Genomic DNA, 23529 nt, shown 5'->3' with positions numbered 1-23529 from the left:
TCCTTCTTTTTCTTCAAAAGGGCACAATTAGATATCACATGGCCAGGTTTCCTACAGTAATAACAAGTATGCTCAACAGGTTTCTCCAGCACTGGCTTCTTTTCATCCTTTCCTTTTTGATTACCTCCCAATTTAATCTCCAGTTTACCTGGATTGTCCTTGTAACTCGTTTGAAAGGTTTTAGGTTGTCCCCATTTGGATTTATGGGTTAAAGCATAAATGTCTGCCAACCTAGCAGTTTCTTGTAAAGTTTCCACTGCCTTTTCATTTAAATATGTTGTTAATTCAGCTGGAACACATCTTTTAAAGTCTTCCACTAGTATCAATTCTGTCAATTTATCATAATCCCCATCTACATTTTTAGCCAGGCACCATCGTTCAAAACATATTCTCTTTCCATTGGCAAATTCCATATAAGTCTGATCTGCAGATTTCCTCAAGTCTCTGAATTTTTGTCTATAAGCCTCAGGGACCAATTCATAGGCCTTCAATATAGCTTGTTTTACCTTGGTATAATCAGCTGCATCCTCAGCAGACAAAGCAGAATAAGCTTTTTGAGCTTTACCTTTAATCACACTCTGTACCATAAGAGCCCATCCTTTCCTTGGCCAGTTTGAACTCTCAGCAGCCTTTTCAAAATGTTGGAAATACTGATCAACCTGATCTTCTTCAAAAGGAGGGACTAATCGAACCTCCCTGCTGGCTGAAAAACCATCTTCAGAATCAGATTCCAAACTCCTACGCTTCATTTGTAACTCATGCTGCCTCTGTTTTTCCTTCTCCTCACTATCCAGCTCCATCCTCTTCAATTCTATCTGCTTCATTGCTAGATCAGCCTCTATCTTCTTCTGAGTTAGCTTTTGTTCGGCCTCTAATTTCTCTCGCTCTCGTTCAGCTTCTAATTTCTTTTGTTCTCGTTCAGCCTCTATCTTTAACTGGGTTTGCTCTCGTTCAGCTTCTATCTTTGCCAGCTGCACCTGTGCCTCAGAAATTGCTATTTCACTGCCAGGAAACTGTTTTAACACTTCCTTCTCAAACACCTTCTTTTCCACATAATGGCCAGCTATCAGTCTCTGAATATCTGCCTTTCTCATAGACTGCTTTACTTCTGTAAGGTTTAACCTTGTAGCAATCTTTATCAAATCATCCTTTTTCGCCACCTCCAATCCTTTTTGGGTTGGTGACTCCAAAAATGCCTTAATATCCATTGCTGCTGGTTTCCACACACACAAGCCAATTAAAAAAGAATTTATCAGACCTTCCTCAAAAATCTTTGGATTGAATCCCGAACAAATCTCGTCAATCTGGGGTACAATCCCAGACGACACTCGTTAACCTTGGGAACTATCCCGGACGAATCTCGTTAACCTTGGGAACCATCCCGGACGAGCCCCCAATTTTGTCACAAACCAGCAACAAAAGAAACACACTGAGCATGATTCAGTGTTAAAAACTATTTTATTAATCACTACTTATGATAATACGTAAAATAAAAGTTAAAAAAAAATGTTAGTATGTTAGAATTCAAGAATGTTAAACCTCGAACGTTAACCCCAAAACGAAACTCTTCGTGTGTGTGTGTGACAAAGTCCAAAACTCCCAGTTCCGGAATGGTTCTTAAAGTTCAGTTCCGCAAGCCATAAGGTGAAACATGAGCAAGGGCTTCTTCAACAACCACCGTTGTCTGAAGATAAGATGTAGATGTAGAAAAACATAGAGAGAGTACATACGAAATCCAAATGTTCCACGATGGAACCCAAACGACACTTCAGTGTTTACTCGGTAGTGACTTCCTCACCCCGAAAAGCGTCCACACACAAATACCTGTTTCCTTCTACAGGTCAGCAACAAAGTGAACTCCACCGGATTACTTCCAACTTCCATACATGGATTTCAGTGGCAAACACAGTTATTGTTTCTCATCCATCGATAGAGAACGCTAGCAGGCTGGTGTCTCTCTCCCTTCTCTCTCTCTCTCCTTCTTCTTCTGACTTCTTCAACAACGTCATTACGTCCTTTATCTTCTATTGACGTAAGCACGCCCCACACACACATACACACACACTCTCTATCTTAAAGGGACTTTCACTGAGTCCGTAACACTATCTATTCCAACACCCCCCCCCCCCCCCATAATTTTGTAAACCTCTATATGGTCCTGTATAACTACAAATTCTCTCCACCAGAAGTGAGGAAAGTTGTGCAGTAAACATGGTATAGAATAAAAAATGTCTTCATCCTCCCACGTTCCAGTGAGAATAAATCTGGCCTATCCAATCTCTCCTTATAACTGTAGCCCTCCATTCCAGGCAACATCCTGCTAAATCTCCTCTCTCCATCACTACCACATCCTTCCTGCAGTGTGACAACCAGAGCTGTACCCAATACTCAATGCAGTTTAACCATTGTTTTGTTATGCTGCAACTTGTTTTCCCAACTCTTATACTCAATGCCTCAGCCTATGAAGGCACGCGTACCAAATGCCTTCTTCACTACCCTTTCCACCTGACCCTCCACTTCCAGGGAGCTATGAACTTGCACCCCAAGGTCTCTCTGTACATCAATGCTCCTAAGATCCCTGGCATTTAGTCCATATGTCCTACTAAAATTTGACTTCCCAAAGTGCATTACCTAACATTTATTTGGATTAAATTCCATCTGCCACCACTCTATTCACTTTCCAACTGATCTATGTCCTGCTGTATCCTTAGACAACCTTCTTTGCTATCTACACCAATTATGGTATCAGCTGCAGATTTACTAATCATGCCCCCTACATTCTCATCCAAGTCGTATATACATACAAACAACAATGGTCCCAGCACCAATCCCTGAGGTACAACAGGTCACAGATTTCCACTCAGAAACACACCCATCACCACTACTCTCTGCCTCCTATCACCCAGATGATTTTGGATCCAGCTTGCCTTGGATCCCTTGTGTCTTAACTTCCTGGACCAGCCTATCATGTGGGTCCTTGCCAAAAGCCTTACTAAAATTCATGTAAACCACCTCTGCTGCTCTGCCTTCATCAATTTTCTTAGTACCTCCTGAAAAAGCTTAGTTCGTTTGGTGAGACATGATCTCCTCTGCCCAAAACTATGCTGACTCCTAATCAGTCCCTGCCTTTACGAGTGAACATGAATCCTCTCCCTAAGAATCTTCTCCAACTTCCCTACCACTGATGTAAGGCTTACCCCTACTAGCCTTTTTGAACAAGAGGACAACATTAACTATCCTCCAATTTCTGCTAAATGAGTATGTGGTTCTTCTAACCACATCCAATGATTGGAATCTTTTAAAATATGTTCCAGTTCTTGATTCGGGAATAAAAGATGATAAGAACTTTTGGCATCCTACCACTTCTTGTTTACGTTTTGCTCTTCATGATAGTTTGCACACTTGTATATTGCAAGATTCTGTCATAGTTCAAATGCAACTCCAGAATAAACAGAATTTGACTGAACTGATTCCTTATCAATCGTTTCAGTTGACAGACTAATTATTTTAATAATGTTTTCTTCTGTTAGACCAAAGGGGTAATTGTTCATAGTTACCATTTTAATACTTTCTCTTTTATTGTTGCTATTGTGCAGTGAGGAACCACTAATTATTAAGGTTTTCTTTGACACTGTATCGTTCAATAACTGCAGATTATCCCATTCAACCAGTGATCCAAGAAGTAAACTCACCACCAGTGTTAGAAATTCTGGCAATGCTGTTACACATATCCCATGAACAAAATTTTGTTAAGTGAAAACTTGTTTGTGTTAGCACTCTCTTCTGAGGGGTGTAAGTTCAAATCTTACTCCAAAATTTGACAGGAAAATGGTTGCTGCATTTTCCAATTAAACTGCTGACATTCTAAGGGGTAAAAGGCAAAATGGAAATGCAGGCTGCTTTGTACATTACTAAACATTTGTGGCCTTGCTTCTCTATTGAACAAGAAAAGGTTAAAGAATAGAATTAGTTAAAATTAATAGCTGTATTGCACTGTCCCGAGGAACTCCTGCAGCAATGTCCTGAGTGGAGACGAGACTGCAAATACAAGAGATTCTGCAGATGCTGGAAACTGGAGCAACACACACAAAAAGTGCTGGAGGAACTCAGCAAGTCAGGCAGCATCTGTGGAGGGAAATAAACAGTTGACGTTTTGGGTCAAGACCCTGCATCATTACTGGAGAGGAAGAGAGCAGAAGCCAGAATAAGAAGGTGGGGGAAGGAGTACACGCAGGCAGGTGACAGGTGAGAGAGGTAGGGTAGGTGGGTGGGTGAGGGGGGAGATGTAATAAGCTGAGAGGTGATATAGGAGAAGAAGCAAAGGGCTGAAGAAGAAAGGATCTGGCAGGAGAGGGCAGTGGACCATGGAATAAAAGGAAAAAGGTGGGAAATAGGTGGGCAGGTCATGAGGGCGGGGGAGGGGGCCACAGGAATGAGGGAATACAATGGAGGGGGCAAGGAGGGAGATAAAGGTCGGGGTCCCCCTCCCCTGACCACCTTATTCTGGCTTCTACGATCTTCCTTTCCAGTCCCGATGATGGATCTCAACCCAAAACGTCGACTGTTTACTTCCCTCCATAGATGCTGCCTGACCTGCTGAGTTCCTCCAGTACTTCTTGTTTGTTTCAAGAGACTGCAGATGCTGGAATCTGGAGCATCAAACAATCCACTAGAGGAACTCAGTGGGTGGAGCAACATCTGTGGGATGTCCTGAGGTTGGGTATGATTGACCTGTAGTCCACAACCATCTTCCTTCAAGGTGCTTACAGTCAATGAAATGTTTCTGCTGGATTCCCACTGCCTTTTGTTTTAATCAGAGCTGCTTGATGCCAACCTTGATAAAATGTTTGGCATCAAATTGGTCTGATTTGACTTTTTCCTTGCACCCGAAATAATGGATTTGATGAAAGTTTGCAATCCTGCCATATCTTGTCATAAGTGGAGTCGCCAGTTAAGAGATAGACAATAGACAATAGGAGCAGAAGTAGACCATTCGGCCCTTCGAGTCTGTACTGCCATTTTGAGATCATGGCTGTTCCTCAACAATCAATATCCTGTTCCTGCCTTGTCCCCATATCTATAAGAAACCTATCTAGCTCCTTGAAAATGCCCAGAGAATTGGCCTCCACTGCCCTCTGAGGCAGTGCATTCCACAAATTCACAACCCTCTGGGAGAAGAAGTTTTTCCTCCCCTCTGTCCTAAATGGCCTAGCCCTTATTCTTAAATCATGCCCCCTGGTCCTGGACTTCCCCAACATCTGGAACATATTTCCTGTCTCTATCTTGTCCAATCCCTTAATAATCCTGTATGTTTCAATCAGATCCCCTCTCAATCTTCTCAATTCCAGCGTGTACAATCCCAGTCTCTCCAACATCTCAGCATAAGACAGTCCCGACATCCCCGGAATTAACCTCGTAAACTTACGCTGCACGCCCTCTATAGCCAGGATATCCTTCCTTAACCCTGGAGACCAAAACTGTACACAATATTCCAGGAGTGGTCTCACCAGGGCCCTGTACAAATGCAAAAGAATCTCTTTGCTTTTGTACTCAATTCCCCTTGTAATACAGGCCAACATTCCATTAGCCTTCATCACTGCCTGCTGCACTTGCTCATTCACTTTCAGTAACTGATAAACAAGGACTCCTAGATCCCTTTGTATTTCCCCCTTACCTAACTCCACACCATTCAGATAATAATCCGCCTTCCTGTTCCTGCTCCCAAAGTGGATAACCTCACACTTATCTACATTAAACTTCATCTGCCAAGTATCTGCCCACTTACCCAACCTATCCAAATCACCTTGAATTCTCCTAACTTCCTCTTCACGTCGCACTGCCACCCAACTTTGTATCATCAGCAAACTTGCTAATGTTATTCACAATGCCTTCATCTAAATCATCAACATAGATCGTAAACAGCTGCAGTCCCAGCACCGAGCCCTGTGGCACCCCACTAGTCACGGACTGCCATTCTGAGAAACATCCATTCACCCCTACCCTTTGTTTCCTATCCGCCAACCAGTTTTCTATCCGTGTTAATACCCGCCCCCCAATTCCATGAGCCCTAATTTTACCCACCAATCTCCTGTGCGGCACTTTATCAAATGCCTTCTGAAAGTCGAGGTATACAACATCCACTGAATCTCCCTCGTCTATTTTCCTGGTTACACCCTCAAAAAAACTCCAGTAGATTAGTCAAGCATGATTTGCCCTTAGTAAATCCATGTTGACTCGACCCAATCCTATCATTGCTATCCAAATATGCCGCTATTTCATCCTTAATAATGGACTCTAGCACCTTCCCCACCACAGATGTTAGGCTAACTGGACGATAGTTCCCCGTTTTCTCCCTCCCTCCTTTCTTAAAAAGTTGGATAACATTAGCCATTCTCCAATCCTCAGGAACTGACCCTGAATCTAAGGAACATCGGAAAATGATCACCAATGCATCCACAATTTCTAGAGCCACCTCCTCTAGTACCCTGGGATGCAGACCATCTGGACCTGGGGATTTGTCAGTCTTCAGCCCCATTAGTCTACCCATCACCATTTCTTTCCTAATGTCAATCCACTTCAGTTCCTCTGTCACCTTCTGCCTTTTGTCCATCCTTACCTCTGGGAGATTTCTTTTGTCTTCCCCGGTGAAGACAGATCCAAAGTACTTATTAAATTCGACTGCCATCTCCCTGTTTCCCGTAATAATTTCACCCGATTCGGTCTTCAAGGGCCCAACATTGTTCCTAACTAACTTCTTTCCCTTCACATACCTAAAAAAGCTTTTGCTATCCTCCTTAATATTCCTGGCTAGCTTGCCTTCGTACCTCATTTTTTCTTCCCGAATTACCTTTTTAGTTAAATTCTGCTGCACCTTAAAAATTTCCCAATCTTCAATCTTCCCACTCAGCTTGGCTCTGCCATACTTCTTCCTTTTTAACACAATGCTATCTCTGACTTCCTTTGTCAGCCACGGTGGCCCCTTTCCCCTCTTTGAGTCTTTCCTTCTCTGGGGAATAAACTGATCCTGCACCTTGTGCATTATTCCCAAGAATACCTGCCATTGCTCTTCCACTGACAATTCTGCTAGGATGCCCACCCAGTCAACTTTAGCCAGCTCCTCCCTCATGGCTCCATAGTCTCCTTTGTTCAACTGCAAAATTGACCCTTCTGATTTGCGCTTTTCCCTCTCCAATTGCAGATTAAAACTTATCATGTTATGGTCACTACCTCCCAATGGCTCCTTTACTTCGAGTTCTCTTATCAAATCCTGCTCATTACACAGCAGTAAATCCAGAATAGCCCTCTCCCTGGTCGGCTCTCGTACCAGCTGCTCCAAGAATGCATCCCGGAGGCACTCTATAAACTCCCTTTCCTGGGGTCCAGTACCAGCTTGATTTTCCCAGTCCACTTGCATATTGAAATCCCCCATAACTACTGTGACATTACCCTTGCCACATGCCAACATTAATTCACTATTCAGCTTGCACCCAATATCCATGCCACCGTTTGGAGGCCTGTAGCTAACACCCATTAGGGTCTTTTTGCCCTTACAGTTCCTCAGTTCTATCCACACTGACTCTACTTCTCCTGATTCAATGTCCCCCCTTGCAAGGGACTGAATCTCATTCCTCACCAACAGGGCCACCCCACCCCCTCTGCCCACCTTCCTGTCCTTACGATAGCATGTATACCCTTGAAAATTCATTTCCCAGGTCTGATCTCCCTGCAGCCATGTCTCCGTTATCCCAACAACATCATACTTACCCATTCGTATCTGAGCTTCAAGCTCGCCTACCTTATTCCTGACACTCCGTGCATTCAGATATAGGATCTTTAACCCATTTCTCCTCTCTCCATTCGTATTAATGTTCCGAAATTGTGTAGTTCCTACCTGTCCTCTACCGTCCATCTCGCTATCCTCTCTCTCATTCTGGATCCCGTCCCCCTGCAAATTTAGTTTAAACCGCCCCCCCTGAGCAGCATTAGCAAACCTTCCTGCAAGAATGTCAGTACCCCTCCAGTTCAGGTGTAAACCGTCCCGTTGGAACAGATCCCATCTTCCCTGGAACAAATCCCAATTATCCATAAACCTGAAGCCCTCCCTCTTGCACCATCCCCTCAGCCACGTATTAATCTGCCTAATCTTCCTATTCCTCTCCTCACTCGCATGTGGCACAGGTAGCAATCCTGAGATTGTTACCCTGGATGTCCTGCCCCTCAACTTAGCACCTAACTCCCTGAACTCCTTACGCAGGACCTCCTCTCTTTTCCTGCCCACGTCGTTAGTCCCTACATGGATCACAACATCTGGGTTCACTCCCTTCCTTCTGAGAATAACCTGAACCTGATCTGAGATATCCCAGACCCTGGCACCAGGGAGGCAACAGACCATCCGGAATTCCCAATCATCCCCACAGAATATCCCATCTATCCCCCTGACTATAGAATCCCCTATCACTACCGCTCTTCCCCTTCTGAGTTGAGGGTCCACTCTCGGTGCCAGAGACCAGACCTCCACAACTAGTTCCTGGTAGGTCATCCCCACCAACAGTATCCAGAGCGGTATACCTATTATTGATGGGGACAGCCACAGGGGTGCTCTGCTCTCTGCGCCTGCTCCCCTTCCCTCTGCAGATAGGAGACCAATAGAATGGAGAGAGAGGACTGAAGAGTATGGCTATCCTCAACAATATCCAAACGGCTTGTGACTGCAAGTGGATTATCCATCTCTACTTTCTCTAATGGACACTGCCATCACTGAAATCGGTCTTTAGCCAATTTGATTCACTCCATGTGATACCAAGAAGTGGTTGAGAGCACTGAATACACCACTGGCTATGAAACCAGAGTACTGGTGCTGCTGGTTTGGGGTCCAATTTCTAGTCTCGCCCCTAACCAAGCTGTTCCTGTGTACCTACAGTTACAGCCACCTGACTTAGTGGAAATTGCTTAGATATGTCCTATTGACTAAAACTAGGACCAAGGCAGTGTGGTCAACTATAATCAAATCAGGTCACACTCAGCCATCGGAAGAGCGATGGAAAGTTTCTACAGCAGCTTGTTCAAGTGGCAGCTACTCGCCAAAAGCCTGCTCCTAATTATATTTTGTTGCCCATGGCTGGAGTTTCTTTGCGGGGTCCTACAATAATTTGGTAATTATCTCATTTTAAAATTCCTAGCTGCCATGCATGATGAGATTCAAAATTGTCTCTTCAGATCTGTTGTTCAAGCCTCGAGTTGCTGGTCCAGTAACTTTTCCACACTGCTGCCTTATCCCATCTCACTCTGAGTTCCAGAGCTCAATACTGTTTGCATCCAAATGTGGACAAAAGAGCTGCATTCCAGAGGGACTTCACTTGGCATCAAAGCAAAATTTAACCAAGTTTGATGTCAAAGATCCTTTGTAAACCCAAGTTGTGGAAATCCAGGGAGAACCTTTCAATGACTGGAGTTGCCTCACATAATGGAGGATGATTGTAGTTATTGGTCATCATCGCAGCACTAGAACATCACTATAGGAGTTTCTTGGTGCAGTTTAACCTTCATCTGCTTTAATGACCTCTTTCCTTCATCTGGTCTGAAGTCGGTAAGTTCAGTGATTACACTATGGTTAGCTCCATTCAAACGAAGCAGTCCATGCAGCAAGACCTTGACAATGTTCAGATATGAACTGATATTTTCCAAGTCGTATTCATGCCAGAAGAGTAGTGCCTTTGACCAACTTCAAAAGAGCCTGACCACCTGCTTCTGGCATTTAGCAGCATTAACAGCACCAAGTTCCCCAACAGAAATTTTAACTAGACCTCCATGTTAATACTGTGGCTACAAGAGCAGGCTAGGGACTGCCTCCCCAGAGCCTTTCCTCGATCTACAAAGCAAATCAGGAGCATCGTGGAACGTCCTCATCAGCACTCAAGAAGTTTGAAAGTGTTCAGGACAAAGCAGCCCACTTAAATGGCACTTGGTCCACCAGCCTAAACATTCCTTCCCTCCACCAGCAAGCACTGGCTTGCACCATCTACAAATGTATTTCACTTACCAACCTCCAACAACACCTCCCAACCTGTGACTTTTACCCACCAGGAAGAACAAGAGCAACAGGTGCATGAGAATGCCAGCCCCTGCATGTTCCCCTCCCAAGCTGCACACAGTCCTCAGTTGGAAGTACATTTGGTGTTCCTTGATTGTCACTGGGTCTTAACCCTGGAGCTCCCTACTGTGGAAGGGCTTTCACCAGAGGGACTGCAGTGGTTCAACCTTCATGAGTGCAATTAGGGATGGACAAAAAAGTGCTGGCTATGTCAGTGATGCCCACATTGTGTAAATATTTCTTTTAAAGTCAAATTAGGAAATAAATCTTGGTTTTCATTAACTTGATATCACTACATAAATCCATTTTCTATTGGTCTCCTATCTGCAGCTGTTCAGCCCGTCACTTTCTGCTGTCGATCTGAATTTGCCAGATGTGGAAGGTAACCTTGCTGCAGTAAGTAACCAGCAGTTTGGTTCAAGCTTTGTACTAAAACAAAGAGGGAAAGACAGGCTTCAGGATAAAGTGGGCAGGCAGATTGTGCAAAGTGTTGGGTTCTGGCCTTCACTAGAACGCTGAGAGTTACCCATGCTTGTTCTCATTGCCTGGTGCTTGCCATTATCTGTGTTTATTTAGTTCCTAATTATGTACATTGGATAAATATGGGCTCCACTGCCAGGTTAAGTTGAGCAAGGCAGCAGGACATGAAAATACAAATTGGGAACGGGAGTAGGCCACTCAGCATCTCAAGTTTAGTCCACTATTTAAAAGGATTGTGGAAAATCTGTCTATAACATCAATTCCACATGCCCATCTATCCTTGGTGACCCTTCACCCTTGCTTATCAAGAATCTGTCTACCTTTTTCCTTGTATATAAAAAAAAAATCCACTATTTTGCTTCCACAATCCTTTTGAGGAACAATGTTCCACAGACCTGTGACCCTCAGAGAGAAATCTTGTATCATAAATTGGAGATCCCTACTTGTACATTCTCCAACAAGAGGAAACATGCTTTCCACATCCACTCCATCAGGATCTTGTATGCTTCAGTTAGGGCTCCTCTCACTTTTCTAAACTCCAATGGACATGACTCTAATCTCTCCACCCACACATTCCAGGCAATAGTCCAGTAAACCTTCTCCAAACTGCTTCTAACACATTACATCCTTAAATTAGGAAGCAAATACTGTACCCAGTACTCCAGATTTGGGCTCACTTAATACTCCATAGGGCTGAATATATATACTCCCTGCTTTTGTACCCAAACTCCCTGGTAATAAACGATAACATTCTGTTGACCATCACTTTGCCTCCACAGATGTTGCTTGATCCAATGAGTTCCTCCAGCAGTTTGTTGTTATGCCTGTTGTCTAGTTCCTGTCAGCCAGCCACTCTTCTAATCATTCCAATATGTTATCTCCTACACCATGAGCTTTTATTTTCTGCAATCATGTTTGATGTATTCTAGAAATCTTAGTGCGTCCATTTTTTCCTCTTTATCCACAGCACATAAGATTTCTTCAAAAGTCTCCTGTAAATGGGTCAAATTTGATATCCTTTTCACTAAAACATGTTGATTAACTTGAGTTCTTGAAAGTGGCCTGCTCTAACATCTGTAATAATAATCTGTAGCATTTTCCTGTGACAGATGTAAAACAAACTGGCCCACAGTTTCTTACTTTCTATCTCACTTTTTGAATAATTGAGAAAATTTGCAAATTTCCAACATAATGGAACTTTCCCTGAATCTAAAGAATTTGGGAAAATTAAAACAAATATCTCACAAGCAACAAGATCCTAGGATGTAGTTTAAAGGTGGCCCAGTGGTGCAGCTAGTTGAACTGCTGCCTCACAGTTCCGTGGACCCGTGTTCAATCCTCAGGTACCGTCTGTGTGGAATTTGCACATTCTCCCTGTGTTTTGTCCAGGTCCTCCAATTGGCCATAGTAAATTGCCTCCAGTGCTTAGGTGAGCTGTAGAATTTGGGGAAGTTAATGGGAACGTGAGGAGAATAAAATGGCATTAATGTAAAATGGATACTTGGTCAGTGTAGACTCTGTAGGTGAAGGGCTTTTTTCCAAGCTGAAAACACTATCTCTACAAACCTGAGGTCAATAACACCAGGGACTTATCAGCCTGCTGCTCCAACAATTTGTTCAGTGCCAGTGATTTATAATTTTCTTGAGTTCTTCCCTCCTGATTCTTGTTTTACAGCTATTTGTTGGATGTTACTTGTATCCTTTATATTGAAAACTAATGCAAAATACCTGTTTAATTCATTGGTCATCTCTCATCTTCAATTACTAACTCCCCATCCTCAACTTCTATAAGATCAATGTGCAGTTTGTTAATTAACTGTTTTAGATATGTACAGAAACTCTTACTATTTGTTTTTAAATTTCTCACACACTAATTGTTCCTTCCTTATTAACCTTTTAGTCAGTAGTTTCTGTTATTTAATATTCTGTCCAGTCCTCTGATCTGCCCTCTGCCATTGTACACTTGGATGATTTTTGGGTTTGGGGATCTTTTTCTTTTGCTTTCCATGCTATTGTGATTTAGAGAGGGATATGATGCTGATCAATGTGCTACTGTAATTCAGTCAAGCAATGGGTGACTGTGTTGTACTGTCTGCTACCTAGGCCATCTAACCTCTCTCCACTCACCCAGCCCATTTCCTTATTGTTTCTTTCTGACCTTGACTGTCTACTACCATATTGCCTGTGATGTCCCCTGTCTCTGTCCCTCCCTCAATTCATTAGTTGCAGAAGCTCTCATTTGTGTCCTTGCCTTCAGATGTGGCATTTTCCACTTTTGCACTCTGAACTTGAGCTCAGAGCTTTATGCCAAATGGAGTTCACCAACGTGCCTGTGTTTGCTGCCCGACACTGGCCCTTCATCTGCCGATGCCTCGGTTTGAAACTATTTGTCTTTGTTTCAGTATCTCCCTGTGGCCTCCTCCAACTATGCAACCCACAGATAATTTCCTATCTGGCATTTTGAATGTTCCTGAGTTTAATTGTTCCACCATTGGTAGCCAGGACCCAAGCCTGCCAATGTCTCTTCTCTTAAATTGCTCCTTAAAACCTGTCTCTTTGACCAAGCTTTCGGTTACCGATCCAATGGGTCCTTTTCTGGCATGCTTTAAAATTGTGATAATAATTGCTCCTCATTGCATTGAAGGGGCTTCATAACTGCAAGCTGCTGCTGTTGTTAAAGGTTAGCTCCAGTTGGGGGTCATTTTCTAAGCCAGTACAGCATGAAACTATCTTATCCTCTGGTCTTTCTTGCCTGCCTGATTTTTAGTTGTCTATCGAATACCCTGCATTCAGCTTTGATCTTCTGTAGTGTTCTACGGATACTGAGCATCTATTCACCACCTCTCAAGCAATGACACTGCTGTCTGTGTTTTTCTCGTGTCTGGGCACTGTTGCTTCAAGAATATGTCTCAAGGTTGCAGTCAATAGTGGTTTGATTTTCTCCTCTCAACCCAAGACAATCTGGGTAAAACTTGACCAGTCGACATCAGCTAATGCTAACCTCAATGATTCATTAGAAATTCTTGCCTTCAGTGTAACTTTAAGTAGAAAAGACCCACCCCAGACATGTTGCTATTGCCTGTGTTCACGAACTTCAAAATGTACTTTAGGATATGTATTTAAGGATTTGACAAAATAATTTTGTCCATGTTACCTATATCTCTCTTTACTAATTCCCTTGACAGATGCAGGATTTATTGGGCTCACAGGAACAGAAATGCTCAGATACAAACACAAGCACAGTAGATACAGGTAATGTAAAGACCACTGAACCTTTATAAGCCTACAGTCAGCTTTGTGCCAACTGCTCAATAGTTGGAATCAGAATTTCTTCAGTTGAATGTAGCTTCTTGTAGAGGTCAAGACTTCCCATTATCTGCTGGTGTTCTTCCCAAGGCACACTACAGCTACACAGGTTTATACAGCCACTGATTGCCTGAAAGTCTAGACAAGTATTGTGTGTGTATAAGGGATACAGCAAATTCCCATAAACCAGAGTGAAATCAGTAACCAGTCAGTCTGCATTTGTTTATGGAGTTAATCTTGTTGGGGTCACTGGGCAGACTTCCTACTTCTCTTTAAATAGTACATCTCTTTAACCTTTGATAATTTCACCTTAAGAATTGGCTGCAAATTCCTATTGATTAGAATTAAATGCTGCTATTATTATTAAGTTGAAATTTTGTCTTGCTGCAATGGGAGATTAGTGGTTTTACTCAATTTGAGTGGAGACTTTTTTGTAAAAAAAAATCCAAACCAAATGAAGTCTCATTTTAAAGTCTCATCTAGCATATAATGCAGCATCAGCACCCACTTGAATTGTATGCCCAAATCTGAGAGTGATGCTTTTATGGTTTATGTGTTCAGCTTGCATTTCCTGTGTATTTTTAAAACCCCTTCTCAACTCTTCAGTGACTTTTGATTCAGCAAAAATTAAAACAAAAGATGTATAGCAGATCTGAAACGGAGTAGGGAGATGGAGGTGTAGGAGGAGGTTTCAGTGCAACATAAAACACCAGCTAAAACATGTGGATTATTTCTGAGATATTCTTAGTATTTATAACCGGTGGAAATAGTATAGAGGTTAATTGATATCAAAGGGAGAAATCGAAAGCAGTCAGTACAGCATCTCATGCCAACCCTACTGTGCACCATCATGGCTGATTCCCGCCTCAATCCTGCCCAATTCCCATACCCTCGAGTCCAAAAATCTATGGATACCAGCCTTGAATATGCTCACTGACTACCCCACAGACTGTGGGTGTTCAGAGCATTCCAAAACTTCCCCAAGCTCTTGGTAAAGAGATTCCACTCCTTGCCCTCACTTCATTCCTAAATGGCCAGCCCCTATCCTGTATCTTGGGATGAAGTGTGGGCTCTCCAGCATTCTCAACGTCCATCCTATCAGTCCCTCGAAGCCCCCTCAGCACACCTCCAGGCTTGCAGCTCAGTCTCCTAAATTATATTTTTGCCAATAAACTAAGGATTGAAGCTGGCTTTATCTTCAGCTTAAACATCACCTTGACTCATTGGGGCTGCTGTTCCACAGAGTCTGAAGATTGTGTGTGAAGTCCCCACTTTGCCATCCAACCTCAGCCAGTACTTTGTGACTTTATGGATCATGCCACGCCTTGATGTGGCCAAGCCATTTGGTTCCAGTGGGTGTTCTGTATCTCACAGCACTGTTTAGAGTAGAATAGAGTTGTCTCAGTGCCCTGATCAACATGTCATCCTCAACTACATACAGTCATCAGAAACAGATGTTGGAGGATGTGAAGCAAAGGAGGGTGGAGGGAATTCAGATGTATTTCAGCCATGATCTCCCTAAAGGGTCAAGTGGATTCAAGGGCTCTTCCTGTTTCACATGTTATCACTTTGCCAGGTTTGAATATCAGAGGAGGGTGCTTATTTCTTTCTGCCATGGAATAATAATATGATTTGGGGTGGGAGCAAGGCTTTTGGTTGCCAATGCCACTCTTCATGGTTTCAGATGTAGTGATGCCATTCATTCCAACCTGGTGTCTGACTGCTGACCACACTGGGCCCTGTCACTATCACCATGCTGTTGGTTCCCATCCCTCTTCATCTGTTGACCATTTCTGTCTCCCTGTGCAATGTAGTAATTTCTGTTTTATGTCCCTGTTTGTCCAGGAAAACAGGTTGTCCAGTACAGTGCACCACCTCTGCTGCTAGTCGACTCCAACTCCAACGACACAGGAGACCTCCCTGTCTTATTTGATCCTGGAGATTCTCCATTCTTTCCACCAGAAGAGAACCTGAATCCAGAACCCACGGACGATGACCCACTCTCCCTCCTATCAAGCACCAACCTGTCAACAACAAAGGATCCTTCCATCTCCTAACTATAGGAGAAACCCTCTCCCCTTTCTCACCCATCCCACCCCCCCCCCCCCCCCCACCCCCCCACCCACCCAAACATGCCAGTTGCTGGAATGCTTGTTTGGGCCATAGCTTTCTGCTTCAGGAAAGGATGCAGTACAAAAGAGTGAAACAGTATCTATAAATATTAATTTTGATGACCAGTTTGTGTTACTAACCTGAAACTCTCATGACAAGAACAGCCCAGGTACTATGACAGGGAAGAGTATCATAGGGTTTCTTATCCTGTTGTGATTAAGGACAAGATTGATTGCAGATTGCAATTTTATAGTCTTGTTTCTTTATACTTCCCAACCCATGCCATACACCCCTCTCTTGGGGAGCAGTTAGACCTTTGTCCCAACAGCACCAGGTTCTGTCTGAGGGAAATTCCGAAACCACTCTGATTTTTGTCCTGGGTGAGGAGAGAGAATTCTGCTATCTTGTTTCATTTACTTCTGTGCTGCCCCTCCTCTCCACCCCCTCCTTCCCCAAACCCTGCCTCCATTGTCCTTGTTTTTGTATATTTACACGTTAATCCAGTTGCTGATTACTGAAGATGTATTTTTGATTCATATATTATTAAACAAAAAAGGTTTTTTAAAAAGACAAGTAAATATTCCAGCTTGTATTCTAAAGCCTGTGATGCTGCGGTAGAAGGAGGTTTATTTTTTTATACATTATATTTTGGAAGCTTGTAAAAGGGTTTTGTGAAGGATCAGAAATTGGAATGGGGAGGGTGTTGGAATCTGTTCTAACAAGTTGTAACCCATGCACGTCTCATCTCCACTTCTTAACACGCGCATAAACTCACCCACAGTGGAGATGAGTTCAATCCACTGAACTCAATCCTGTGTTCTTTCCAACACTAGTTTAGTTCAAGGGAGTGAAGGGCTGTGTCTCTCTCAGTATTTTGAATGCTTTTTATTAGATCTTGGTGCTTACAATTAGAAAGCACAGTTTCAGTTGATACTTGCCCCAACCCACAAACCCCCACCCAGTAATTGTGTAGTCTTTCAATAAACTGCTAGCCCTGCTAGGGTCAGTGCAAAAGAGCCAAAGAGGCATTTTTCAAAAAGGTTTCCTCGCACTGTCCTGGCCAAAATTTAACTCTCACCCAGCTGTAAGTAAAACAGATCATCTCTCATTTGTTGCCCAGTCATGTTTGTTTGTAGGACCTTGCATTGTGCATTTGGCTGCCAACTTGGCCAGTCCCTTGGAGCTGAGGATGGCTCAAGACGACTCTAGACTTTGCTAGAGTGGGGCAGAAGAAGCTTGACAGGGTGGGTGGGTTGTCTGGGAGGTTTGGCACTTTTGCTGTTTTTACTTGGCCTCCATCGAAGAGACTTGAAGTACTTGGTGCCTTCCAGGATGCTCCTCCATTCTGGGCAGTCCCAAGCCAAAGATATTTCACTGGCAATGCTATATTTTTGTTCCAAGAAAGTTTTGAGAACATCCTTGGAAGTGTTTTCTCTGCCCTGGAAATCCTTTGTCACAACAGAGCTCAGAGTGCCTGTTTCACAAGTCTGGTGTCAGATGCAGAGACGGAGTGTGGTGCTCCCATTAGAGCTGCCTAAGCATTAGTAGAGCCTTCATGCTGGTGATGTTATCCTGGAAGAAGAATTCCTCTGATAGATTTGTCTGTTGAGCATCAGCTGCACTTCCCAACTTGTTTATTGGCTACCCAAGCTCTGGGGGAAATGTGAAAGAGTTGATGTAAGAGTAAGCTCTTCTGTCACTTGCTGTTGCATGGGGCTTTCGTTGTTTGTTAAAGTGTGTGCTTAGTTCAATAACCAAGGAATCAATAATGATAAGCTCTGGATATAGAGAGATTCTAGCCCTTCTCATCCCTGTTGTCACCCTTTGGTACCAACAGCATTATGCCTGAAATCATGAGCTTTGTAGCGAAGAAATAGTTATAGAGACATGGAGATAAACAACATGGAGAACAGGCCCTTTAGCCCAACTCGTCCGTGCCAACCAAGTTGCCTACCTGAGCTAGTCCCATTTGCCTGTGTTTGGCCCATATCCCTCTAGACCTTACCTTTCCATGTACCTGTCCAGGTGGAAAAAATGAAATGTTCCTAAAGGAGTTCATGATGTAAATTGAGTGTGCATAGTAACTCCAGCATAAGTGTCTTATAGCACACGTAAAATGCTAAAACTGTACTACTGTTAACCCTTCCCTCCACCTCACACCTTGCTACTTTTCCTGACCCCTGAACAGTTAGGTCCATTAATTGGCAAGTCATCCTCAGGTTGCAGCTCAGACCATTAGGGCATTTACCTCCATCCAGAAAGGGCAGTAGTTGAACCACTTGGGTTTTCATGACAGTCTGGCAGCATATATGGTCATTTCATTTTACGTTGGGCCAGAAATTGGGTTTTAACAATTATTTTTTTTACCCAGATTGTCACAGTGGAATATGAATTTAACAATATTGGGTTGCTAGTCCAGAGTAAAACCTTTAGCCTAGTATTTAAATGAAACCTGTACTTTTCTGAACAAAAAGTATGAAACTATTCCTCCGTCAAGAAATGAAAATGTGCTAAAGGAAATGTATTGGGAGAAGTTAGGGGGAGTATTGGGAGGGGAGGGGACAAAAGCTGCTTCAAGGTGGAGCCCCAAATTTGTCTTAATTAGTTATTATAAATTTGAGAGAGGAGCTGTGGGTGGTTGAGGAATGCCAGCTAGGAGGGTGAATGAAATATTTGAAGGACTTTGGATGTGTCGGGCAAGGATGCAGAGGGAATGTGGGTACCTACAAGGAGCACACCACAGTAGTCTTCGGGGAGTCAGCAGAGACAAGCATCTCTGGAGTTGTTGGGAATTAATTAAATACTGTGATTGAGGAGTTGAGCTCAATGGCTTGTGGTTGCAGCAATGCCCTAAGTGGTGGGAAAAAAAGCAATGTTACTACTTAATCTTAGTCCTAATTAATCTTGAAAGAGATGCTGGTGAGCTTCCTCGTTGTATTGTTGCAATTCATGTGCTGAAGCTACACCAATAAACTGTGGGAAGCTGCAGGATTTTAATCCACCAACAGTGAAGGAACAGTGATATATTTTCCGAAACTGGATGATATATGATTTAGAGGGAATCTTAAAGGTGGTGTTCTCATGCATCTGCTGCTTACGACCTTTGTAGTTGTAGGAGAGGGCTGTCAAAGAAGCCTCAGCTCATGCAGTGTGCATTGGTGGTTGCTTGAATATCCGGGTACCACTCAGGCCGTTACAAAGTTTATGGCCACGTTGATCATCTTGAGGGTTGTCGAGACCTGGAGAGAATTCCACCACACTCCAAACTTGGCCCTTGTGTATGAAAAGGCTCTGGGGCTGAGTCACAATGCAGTATACCCAGTTCCTCTTCTGTTTGTGTAGCTTATGTGGCTGGTCCACTTGCTGGCCGATGGCATCTCCTAAATGCTCAAGGTGAGGTGATTATGCTCTCTTCTTGGAGTTGATCATTGATATGTGTGTGGAGCCCATTTTTTTTTTAATGTTATCTAGTTCTTTTAGGCATAGACTGCTTTGTTATCAGGCACGTTGAAAATGGAACTGAACATTGTGCAATCATCAGTAGGTATCTACACTTCTGTTCTTAAGGTGGAAGGAAGTCTATTGATGAAGCATGAATAAGGACAACTCATTTTTAGGTATGACTTCTGCAGCACTTGCCATGCCGTCCTCATAGAAGCAGAGTTGTTCCCGGGGTTTGAATTCGAGGATATGTTGGGCTATGAAGTCACAGGTGAGGGGAGGAAATGCACTCCAGCCACTGGCCCATAGCACCTCATGGATACTTGAATCTGCTCTGAACAGATAGCTGGGTGTCCAGTTCTACTGTCAGGATCAGTCCTGGGTGGTCTTGCTGTTGTTTTTATGATTGTATTTTGTCAGAGGTGTTTACAATTGAGGCATTTGCTGTGCCATTTCAGACAACCAACCAGGTTCACTCACGATATTTATGAGACTGAACTCTTGTTTGGGCCAGTATCTAAATCAGTTTGCCCCTGCTGTAAGGGTGTGTGATGGGTCAGAGGGAGGATCCCTGCACTTGGAATGTGTGACAGGACCAGTATAGAGCGAGCTTTTCTGTATTGAACCCATTCTATCCCTACCCTGGGAGTGGGGGGAGTTGCTGATGAGACAGTGTAGAGGGAACGTTGTATCTAACCTATTCTGTCCCTGCTCTGGGAATGTTTGATGGGAAAGTGTAAAGAGCTTTGCTCTGTATCCAACAATAAACACTGAGCTAAACTTTTTATTCCAGACTTATTCAATGAACTGACATTTAAATTCCACAGTGGAATATGCACTTGGTTTTCCAAACATTTGGTCCAGGCTTCAGATTATTTGCTCTTTGGCAAACTGAGAAAGCAAAAGGTGTTGCTTCTGACGCTGCGGCACACCCTCAGCACCTCCCATAGATTGTGGTGCATCCCAATTCCTCAGAGCAGATCGAATCTCTGCCCTGTTATGGAAGGGGCAGGATAGGTGATCCTTGTGGTTTCCAGGGCTAAAGGAACAGGCTCCAACCAGTGGAAATGTCCCTGTAGAGTACTGGGGAAAGAGCTGTAGGAAAATCGGGATTCCCTCAACCAAAAGAGGGATGTGATGAGGAAATGCAAGCTGTGCATTGTGCCAGTACCAGGGCCTTCCAGATTAAGTGCCCAGTAACCTGACTGCCCATGTTCATTGTAGTAAATCCCCAGCCACTGCTGAACCCCCACAGTCATTTACCTTGACCCTGTCCACAGAATAATCCTCCACTACTGTTAGCTCACAACACCAGTGCAGAGGAGCAGTGATTTGCCTGTTGATGTTAAGTCTGCATGTGAATTAATATCTGATCATACTTGAGCTCCCAGGTATTAGTCAGTGTGCTGCTTGTGGACTAGCAATTAAAGGTATCATCAGGTCCCCAGCTCTCCCCCTTCAGATCTTGAATTCTGCTTTACTCAGTTGAAATTTTAAACTGGGGATGTCTCCTTCCTCCTGAATTCTGTTCCATTGCTGTGTTGGGCACTGGGTTCCAGTACCAAAAACTGTGGTGGTATCTTGTCTGTTATTAACCCACATGAAATGAAAGGAAGTCTGGATGTCTGTATAGCAAGCAATTAGGAAGGCAAATTGCTTGGAGTTAGGGAGTCCTGCTACAACTGCACAGAATGTGGTGTGCAGTTTTGGTCTCCCGCTCTCAGAATGAACACGGGTTCAATGTGAGGAGGCTGGAGCAGGCATTTGCCCCCTCGCAGTGTTCTGCCGTCTAATTGTTATGGCTTTTGTTTTACCATAACACCATTTCCCTTTTGATGACCCTCAATTAATACCTAAATAAAAATCTATTGAACTCAGTCTTGAATAGTCCACTGTCCACTGAGTGGGAAATTCCAAAGATTCACCACCCCATTGTTAAAGAAGTTTCTCTTTTGTAAATGCCTTCCTTCTGTGCCATAAACTTGGTGCTTTTCTTTTTAATTATGATTTCCATCTCAGTCCTGAAGAAATTTGAATGAGTTGATGAGATCCTCTCAGTCTTCTAAATTCCAGAGAGTAGGTAGAAGCCTGGGATACTAGAGCTGTCCTGAGGATGGGCCTGTGTTCATTAGAGTCTAGAGGAATAAGTTCGGGTCATATCAGGACAGGTAAGATTGTGAAGGGACTGGTGAGGAGATGGGCACAGCTGTTTCCTTTGTCTGTGGAGTCTTGAACTAGGGGAGTGGCTACCCTCTTCCTTCCTGCACTTTGGAAGCATTAACACAATGCAGAGGAAGGTTGTGGACAGGCATTGGGGCACTGCAGCTAGCCCTTCCTCTCTGCCCCACCCACAGGAACAGTCTACAACCTCTTGAAGTTTGAAGCAAATCTGTGTTTCCTCAGTCACCCTGGTGCAGTCCCTGACCCCCATGGCTTATCATCCCTGCAGACAGGCCTCCAGCCTGATAAAGCGCAGGGACCATGTGGCTCATGTACCATCCTGCTGACAAGACGAATGCTGCAGCTCCTTCATTCAAATGTGTCTGGGTGTAAACGGATTTGATTTCCTACTTTCTGATATCTAACAGTGGCAGGAATCGGCCCCTCGAGTCTGTCAGAAGTTTGAAGTCAAAGCTGGTTTGATCTTGGCCTTGGCTCCACTCTTACAACCTGTTCCCTGAAGCTTTTGACTCTCCCGCAGACCAAAAATTAACATTGGCATTCTGGTGATTTGAGATTTTAAAGTAAATCTAATATGTAAAACAAACACATTCTTACATTTGTGGTTTTCCCGGTTAACCAAACTGATAGACACCCCACACACAGCCACATTCCTACACACCTACTCAGACAGACCATCCACACACCACATTCTACCTTTCAACACTTGATACTGAGCGCCATGTAGCACTGTCTTCGGTTAGTTCCCGTGGTGATTGGCAAATATATGTATCAGACATTAAGTCTTCAATATTGTATTTAAATGCTTTAAATACAGATCCCTTGAGTGAGTGAAGGGACTTTGAAATGTAGATAAATTGTAAGTGCAACTGTTTTATGTGATAATAAAGATGATTTTATATATAATCTATCCATAAAAGGAAAAAGTCATAATGCGCTGTCTGACATTTCTTTGTTCTTCTGATTTAGGATTGTTGATTTTTGAATGCTCTGACACAGAAGGTCTGCACTCTGTACTTTGACCTTCTGTCCCAGGTTTTGAATCTAGCCTTTCTTGGCTTAGTGTTATGTTTGGACAACGTGTGCCCAGTTTGTAATGGGTAAGGAATGTACGGAAAAACGAAAGTCGCTACTTGCCATCCACGCTTATCTCTCGTTTGGATGAGATGTTTAAAGGGTTCATTGCCTGCTCTGCCAGATGGTTATAGCCAGCAGAGTGGATAGTGCTGCTTCCTCACAGCTCCAGAGATCCGAATTCAATCCCAACCTCCGGCACTATCTATGTGGAGTTTGCACGTTCTCCCTGTCACTGAGTGGGTTTCCCAGTTTCCATCCACATCCCAAAGATGTACAGGCTAGTAGGTTATTTGGCAATTATAAATTATCCCCATGTAGGTCAGTGGTGAAAGAATCCAAGGGGAGCTAATAGGTGTGTGAAAGAATGTTTTTTGCAGGACTATAGGGAAATGACTGTAACATTGGGGTGGGGGGGGGGGTTTGCTCTGCAGGGAGTTGGCATGGACTTGATGAGCTTGAATGGTCTTGTGTTGTAATAAGTAAGTCCCTCAATTTTGGAGTAAAACAGGTGTGTGCACTCTGAGGTCCCAGCCAGTATTTATTCCTCAGCTACATGCTATTAAACTCACTGCACAGTGGCACAGCTATTAGAGCCACTGCCTCATCAGACACCCAGGTTCAATCCCGACCTTCAGTGCTGTCTGTTGGGAGTTTGCACATTCTCCCTGTGACCACATGGGTTTCCCCCAGGTGCTCTGGTTTCCACCCACATCCCAAAGATGTGCAGGGTTGGTAGGTTAATTGGCCAAAGTAAGTTGCCCCTGCTTTATGAATCTTCCCAGAAATACCACAAAGGCAGCACAAGAGAGGTGAATGGTAGAGTCTGAGGCAAATGTGGGGAG

At 43.6% G+C, this 23529-nt stretch overlaps 1 protein-coding gene across 5 annotated transcripts in view; it reads left to right on the top strand.

The window, feature by feature from the left end:
* hsf1 (heat shock transcription factor 1) overlaps positions 1-22534 on the top strand; it is a 98055-nt gene extending 75521 nt beyond the window's left edge. For 4 of the 5 annotated variants that reach the window (XM_052015974.1, XM_052015976.1, XM_052015975.1 and 1 more), the window contains 3 exons: positions 10421-10486; positions 13756-13822; positions 15722-17271. In XM_052015974.1, the coding sequence (XP_051871934.1) occupies positions 10421-10486; positions 13756-13822; positions 15722-15933 (345 nt within the window). In that variant the 3' untranslated portion in view covers positions 15934-17271. Of the gene's footprint in view, positions 1-10420; positions 10487-13755; positions 13823-15721 lie in introns of all 5 variants that reach the window. The other variant, XM_052015972.1, reaches the window with a different exon arrangement.
* Positions 22535-23529: the final 995 nt, after the last annotated feature.

The sequence above is a fragment of the Pristis pectinata genome, chromosome 5 (assembly GCF_009764475.1).
Source record: "Pristis pectinata isolate sPriPec2 chromosome 5, sPriPec2.1.pri, whole genome shotgun sequence".
In the NCBI taxonomy this organism is placed as follows: Eukaryota; Metazoa; Chordata; class Chondrichthyes; order Rhinopristiformes; family Pristidae; genus Pristis; species Pristis pectinata.
Note: the sequence above shows the minus strand (reverse complement) of the source record. Positions and strands in the feature narration are given on the sequence as shown.